Source organism: Sinocyclocheilus anshuiensis, unplaced genomic scaffold (assembly GCF_001515605.1).
Source record: "Sinocyclocheilus anshuiensis isolate Anshui unplaced genomic scaffold, SAMN03320099.WGS_v1.1 scaffold1431, whole genome shotgun sequence".
Lineage (NCBI taxonomy): Eukaryota > Metazoa > Chordata > Actinopteri > Cypriniformes > Cyprinidae > Sinocyclocheilus > Sinocyclocheilus anshuiensis.
The window spans coordinates 204074-211573 of NW_015537992.1; the positions used below are offsets into that span (position 1 = coordinate 204074).

Genomic DNA, 7500 nt, shown 5'->3' on the forward strand with positions numbered 1-7500 from the left:
CAGGAGTGCCCGAGACATCACAAACAATAACGCTGCTACACCGTTCACTCACACCTACGATACATAAGCCTGTAAAAATGGCCTAAACGTGCACTGTCAATAACCGGGCCTTAGTATACGATCACAGCGAGCTAGCATTTAACTAGCCACATTCCTGATCGACTACAATCTGAAAATAACCCCTCCGTTTCGACCTGGTTTTTGAAACCGCGTAACTAAGAGAGTGCCGGCGATCAGAGAGGCATAGTTTACCACATATACCCGTGTGTTATGATGCGACGGGGGAGCAGCGAGCAGAGTTTCAGCGTAACTTCACCTGTTTGCGCGCTAGAGTCGTGACTGACTAGAGCTCCACAGACCTGTGGTGAGGGCTGAAGACACCCTGCCGAAGGGCGAGGGCTCCATGCGCAGGTACTTCTGCGGGGAGGCGCTGGCGCTGGACGGGGACATGGGCGCACACCTCCTCCTCTTCGGGGACGCCGGGCTCATCAGAGAATCGAAATCCATAGTCCTTTTCAGAGTGGCTCCACACGCCATTCTGTCGAAGCTTGTGTGTGATTAAACAAGGATAAGAAATAATCCGCTCGAGCAGCGACAGACCCCTGCTAGTCACAGTTCCGCTCTGATCTCAGGGGAACGCGACTCGATCGCTTCGTTTTTATTTAAATTCTGCGTTGCGCTCGCGGCCAAAACCTTGGCTAAGAGAACATAAACGCGTGTTTGCTGTGAGAAACGCAGTTGTGGAGTCGATTCTCCTCAGGAAAACGCCGATGATGTCGGATTGAGTCTTGAGCGAGCGCTAGCCGGCTAAAACAAATATGGCGTGGAAACAAAACATTCGACGAGGCTGCTTCTCTGCGCATGCGCGGGGGCTTCCAGGCGAAGCCGGTACTTGTAGTTTTTGCGAGATTCTTCCTCGCACACGATTCCTGTCGAGACCTGATAAAGCAACTACAAAACCCACAAAACCCCGCTCGTAGTTCTCTCCAATGAAGTCGCTCATTGGTTGTTTTGGATTGTTTGTGGATTTGAAAAAAAAGCCCCTAAGATCTCCTCCCATCGACTCGGAAGGGCTCTAACAATACGTACGTTAATACGTCCAGCTCCTCTAAACTAACTCTGATTGATATGAAACGGGAGTGAAGAATTCAAGCACTCATAAAACATGAAAGAACAGATGCAAACACTGATCTTCTTTGCGTTATAATATAGGCTATTTCAAAACAGAATGGCCATGTACGGGTTTGCTTTCATTTAAGGCCCAAACCTACCATTTTCGTCCATCTTTATATTCGGATCATTTTTTTTTTTTTTAAGTATGATCATTAGTTTTCTTTCATCACACAAAAAAATGATCATTCGGTCATCATTCGCTCAACCTCATATTGACACACACCTGTATGAAGGTATTTCTTCTGTGGAACACGTATACAAGCTGTTTTGATGAATAACAGGGTTGGGGAAAGTTACTTTGAAAAGTAATGCACTGCATTACTTCCTAAAAAAAAGTAGCTAATTACATTACTTTGTTACTGTCTATGGAAAGTAATGCATTCCGTTACTTTTTAGATGGCTTGGCATCATTTTTCTCTCTTCAGAAACAGACAAAAAAAGAGAAAAGAAAGAAAAGAAACACAAATGTTATGTTTATAAACTGGGTCGGGCTTTCTGGGATGGTAATCAAATGGTTCAGGTCATACTTAGAAGGGAGAGGTTATTATGTGAGTATAGGAGAGCACAAGTCGTTTAAATTCCTTGTTTTATTGTTGTGATTATTTTGTTCTTTTCTTTTATGTAAAGCACTTTGAATTACCATTGTGTATGAAATGTGCTATATAAATAAACTTGCCTTGCCTTATCTAAAGTCATTTTTACTTAGTATGATTGATCATCGAAGGTCAGCAGAAAAAAATACCGGTTAATAAAATGGAATGAAATACATAGAGGATATTTGTGTTATTTAACATGTTTGCATCATGTCCTGAGTTTGCATTTGACTGTTTTTTTATTGATTCTGAGGAATACTGAATCTGCTTTTGTGTGAGTGAGATGAGTAAATGCGTGTTCACATTTAGTCTAGATCTACAGTATCATGTTCACTCCGCACTCACTCCTGATTTCTGTCACCATGAGGACAGGAGAGCTGCCAGTCAGTACGTGAGAAAACAAAGTAACTGGCGTTATTTGTTTGAAAAAGTTTCCTTGTAAATTAAAAAAATAATGCATTACTTGAAATACAACACTTTTAGTCATTTTCGTGGATCCATGTGAACTAGTGATGTTCGGTTCTTGAACAAATCGTTCTTTTGAGCCGGTTCTCAGGAAGTAACCGGTCGAGCCGGTTCACAAAATCGAACTGAATCGTACTTTAGTTCCGGGTTGATGACGCAGCACGCACAGCCGAAGTAGCACGTCCAACTCTAAAAGAACCGAATGAGCCGGTTCAACCAGCTGTCGAAGTTTGCCGAGGATTACCGAAGACTCAACAAGAACCGAATGAGCCGTGACGAATTTTGCCGAGGATTCAACAAGAACCGAATGAGTCGTGGCGAAGTTTGCTGAGGATTACCGAAGACTCTGATGAGTGAGTTGACGATACTGTGCAAGCCTGAAGCACGTACTGGAAATATGCTTATTATGACTGTTATTAATTTACATTTTATTAAAACCTGCAAAAATCTTTCTGTCGAGTGATGTAAATAAATTTTACAATTTTTATTTTTACAATATTGTGCATGCATATTATATTTAAAGTTGCTTAAGCGTAATCAGGGAGTTTATAAGACTGGTGCTGTAGCTGCGAAACTTTTAGGAATCTTATCCAAGCTAGTCAGTATTGGTCAGTCAGTCGTATCTGACATAAAAGATCCACGAATGAAACTGTGACCACAAACAACATTAACTTAAGTGAATTATATGGCAATAATCCGCAATATGCTTTCACACAAATAACTTTATTTTTGAATGTTAAATGACTTGTTTGAATTTTTCATTGATAGAGCATGGCACTGAGTTGTTAGAAAAGAAATGCGTATTGCTTGATGACGTCAGGAACCGATGAATCGGCTTTTTGAACCGGTTCAATGAGCCGATCTGTCCGAAAAGAACAGGTTCGCGGAAATGAATCGGACTTTGCATCACTAATGTGAACAGGGATCGATTTGACAATGTTATCTTCTTTATGCGAGACTTTTCTGTATTTATGGTTGTCACATGCACACCTTCAGATCTAACCTGCCTGCGGTTTTCAAGTCATTCTGAGCGTTCGAGCTGCGAGCCTTAGTGCTCAATTTCCATTATTACTCAGATCTGATTTTATTTTGTATAGCTGTTCACATTGTTTATGTGGCCAATATCAGATTTCCAGTGTGATCAGGGGCCCGTTCTTCGTACCTCGCTTAATACATCTGAGATGAGTTGAAAGATGCCAGATCTTCTAATTCTGATAACTGATCTCTGGCTAATCTGGTTCTTCAAACGAATTTGCGGATCTGATTAAAATATCTGGATTAAGTTGTCTAAGATAACGGCGTGTTCCTCGTACAGGGCAGGTGTATCGATACTCGAAACCACGATCAGCGATCAGCGATTGGCTGGCGGCAACACAGCAACGTGATGACGTCATATAATTAAAAACGACACCTGACGAAAAACTTGACAAATTTCTGGAAACAGCCAAGCAAACAAAACTACATATATGTAATAATAAATAAATGAAATGTGCACTGTTTTTATTTTATTTTTTTACATGATTCCCAATTATTTATATTCATGATTTCTAGTATTGGTACAGGCTTTATATTTTTAGTTCAGTGTTGTAATTAGCAATTCATGTAATTTTATCTTTGACGCAGATTTGTTACGTGACGGCGTTAATTAAAGTTTCTTTAGTATCTGCATCGCCACTCCCATAATAGCTGTCAGCACTCAAATCAAACATATAGCGCGTGTGTATGACTCTAATACAATTATAAAGTTATTATTTCATCACGAATAAATTTTTCAACGAGTAAACCTGGCTGTGTCTATAGTGTTATAGATGATGACTACACAACATTATAATATTTTTTTATTATTATTATTGTTAATTACTGTCCCTGGATCAGTAGGGTACTCTTGTAATAAAGTTAATAAATATCAGTTCCACTTAAAAAGATGCAATCTAATCCTGTTTACATGAAATAAGCTGCTCCCGGGCAGATTTAAGTTTACCGAGCTGTTGCTATGACAGCAACTCCGGGATGAGCTTCGAAGAACCAACCAATCCAAGATCAGGCCAAATCATCAACAATCACATCCAGCTAACTGAGTTAGCCGCGTACGAAGAACGGGCCCCTTATTTATTTATAAGTAATAAATAAGGTAATATTATTCTAATATGGTTATTATATTTATTTTATTGGCATATATAACAGGTATATGTAGAAATTATAAAACACTATTATGACTAGGTAATGTTTAATTTATTATATTATATGAAATACTCCGTTTTTTTAAATTGTCAAAAATCATGTTTTTATTGTGTTTTATTGTGTTAGTTTGCTGTTTTTTTTTTAAGTAATTTTTTAACCTAGTCAAAATAACCCACTGCAGTTTGATTGAGATCAACTGGAATGCACAAACATGATTTCTGAGAACTGTTAAAAACGGAGTTATCTGTTTTTGCAAACGAACTCTTCATATATATTTATTACATTTTATATTATCATCTCACACATGGATCGGCATTTTCTATAATGTATTTCTATAATAAAAAAATACATATCTGATATGACTTAATATATAATTATCATCAAACAAACAATATAATTCATATTCTCGAGGATTAAAGATTAAACGGGAAAAAAATAAAATACAGATCATGGTTCTGTACTGATCCGCATGCGCAAAAGAACAACAGGTTTTCACAAAATCCGCCCAATTGCTTCTCAAAACTAGCCCAATCGCGGGGGGTAATATCGCGATAGTGAGGCCCAGTTCTGCGGGAACACGGTGGACTTGGCAACACATGCGCTGTCATAAACACGGAGGACATCATGTAAGCGATCGAGGAAAGAGTCAGAATCGTGAGTTTAAATCTCGGAATTGTGACTTTTATCTCCGAATGTTAAAGTCTAAGAATTGCGAGGGAAAAAAAGTCAGAATTGTGAGTTTACAGGGTTTCTGCAGACATGAACAAGTTACATTTAAGACCTTTTTAATACCACCTTATATTCCATTCAAAATATCCCTGCAAAATAACTGCATCGCTGAGATTTTTGGAGTAAACAATTTATTCTGAAGCAATATTTTCATCAGTGTTCTATCAGCTTTTACATACTTAAATCTGCATATTTAACTTTACATGCATACTTCTCAACAAACTTCTCAACTGAACGACCAGTAAGTGACGGTAAGTCACTAAGTGAGTGAGTATTGAGTGTGTTATCATGCTGCTATCTTAAGGACTTTCGTGGACAGCCTCAGCGTGTTTCTTCTGAGTTTCTTTATGTGTGCCGTTACGCTCGTTTGTTTCGAAGTCTCGAGACAGAGTGAGCCTCAGCGCGAGCTTGTATTGTCTCTGATGACGCAGTCCAGTGATTGTATTGTTGATTTTTCTGAAGTAAATGACGTTATGTGAAGCATGACTATTCACAAGCTGTTTTATTTACGGTATAGGCTAATGCTTGGCAATGATGTTTAAAATGTTCAAGTCCATTCATTATTTGTAGCACGCAAGCCACTCAATAATCGCAGCTTGTGCGTGTTACTACAAAGTCTCAGCCTTCTGTCAACTTTATGATAAAATACAAACAATAAACGTCTTTTTACGCTCGTTAATTTGTAGTGCGATAATTCGCCTCAGTTCAAGCTGCATATGAATCAATGATATTTTCCTCTTTAATATTTGCAGCACGAAATAAACATGAATATTTAATGCAGGATGAAAAAATCAGAACAATTTAATACAAATGAATGTCTCATGAATCGATCAATCAGATTTTTTTTGGAGGAGTAGCCTATAGGTGGAATTTTCACATTAACTTCACGCAATATAACATGATTTTATTATCGTAATTTTGACTTTATTCTTAAAATATTATGAATGCAAACACAATTTTGGCAAAGCGGCCCAAAAAATAAAAAAACATACAAACAAAAAAAAGTAAAAAATAGTGAGGGGATATTTGAATTATTTGTTAATAAACTAGTGTTTTCTGAGTCAATGTTGCAAAAATGAATTTGAGGAAGCTGACTCGCATCTCCTCAGTGGACGTGTCTTAAAGAGAAGTGCATCTTCACTGATGACAGGCTTCTAACCACAGCTCCAGAGCAGCTATGCTGCTAATGACGGAACTTGCGACTATAGCTGGCTAACGATGCTTTTGGGAAACGCATCCCTGACTGGTTCAGGAAGAGGTTAGAATCTTGTAAATTCACTGTCCTCTGCCCTGTTAAACCCAGCCGCTTTCCAGTTTTAGACTAATAATATCGCCCCTCCTGTCTATTATGAGCAAAGACTTGATTTACACACATTTGATAGCCCCATTCATTTCAAGCCAACACGTTTATTACACTGTTATGTTATGCAATCATTATATACCACTAGAAAATACACCTTATATTCATATAAACAGATTAGTCTATGTGGAAATGGATTTGTTCTTCACCGTTATTTAGATACAGTGCATCACAGACCACATCGGGTCATCTGTAGTGTATCTGCTTGAGTTACTCTCCTGGGCCACCAGCTGGTAGTGTGAGTCTTCTGTGAAAGCGTCAAAGCTTCGTCTCTCCAGCACAGGGGCGCAAACGTGCTTCCACAGATCTGGGCCACAGTAGCCTGCAGTGTTGCTCTCCCGCCCCGTGAGGCCCAGCCCGTGAGCGGCCGCGTCAGAGACCCCGTCGGTGCGGGGGACACCGTAGATAGGGAGCAGCGCCGCCCGCCATTTTACATTATCGGGAATCAAGCGGAGCTCCGCCGGGGAGTCGTTCACCCGCCCCAGAACTCACATTCAACACGATCAGACCCGAACAGACCAGCAGAACCCCGTCAGGTAAGCTCGCGGCCGCTCGGGGCCGGGTTCCGTGGCGTCTCGTGCGGCGGAGGCCTTTATTCGCCCGGTGTTTGGAAACAATGCGCGGGGGAGGGGGTTTACCGGACACGCCAAACGCGCTCGCTGTGCGAGAGCAGGCCCTCAGAACCGTCTAAACGCACGAGATCCTGCAGCGGTGGCTTATATTAGTTATTACAGCGTGTGGCTGCGCGCTAAATTAGCTGATTTTGTGCGAGTCAGGCTGCTGAGTTAGCGGGCTAATGCTAACGGAGGCTCGCGCCTCAATCCCTTTTAACACGCATTTATCTCGCAGCTTTTCTAATTTTCTTAAGCTGTTTTGGTGGCTCGTGTATTAATAGCACGTTTTGCGTAACGTAGCTCTTTTAAAGAGCAGTTCGCTCGGTGTGTAACGTACGTTAGCTGCGGAGGGCCTGAGACTCGTGCTGCGCGCCGACGCCAATGC

The 7500-nt window shown here is 40.4% G+C and overlaps 2 protein-coding genes across 2 annotated transcripts in view; one reads left to right on the forward strand and one right to left on the reverse strand.

The window, feature by feature from the left end:
* LOC107675066 (akirin-2-like) overlaps nt 1–975 on the reverse strand; it is a 5386-nt gene extending 4411 nt beyond the window's left edge. The window contains exon 1 of the mRNA XM_016469268.1: nt 360–975. Coding sequence (XP_016324754.1) covers nt 360–537 — 178 coding nt within the window. The 5' untranslated portion in view covers nt 538–975. The remainder of the gene's footprint in view (nt 1–359) is intronic.
* Nucleotides 976–6783: 5808 nt separating this feature from the next.
* The window catches only part of syncrip (synaptotagmin binding, cytoplasmic RNA interacting protein), a 15278-nt gene continuing 14561 nt past the window's right edge, over nt 6784–7500 (forward strand). Inside the window, exon 1 of the mRNA XM_016469304.1 lies at nt 6784–7037. The gene's annotated coding sequence lies outside the window, so the exon portion shown is untranslated. The remainder of the gene's footprint in view (nt 7038–7500) is intronic.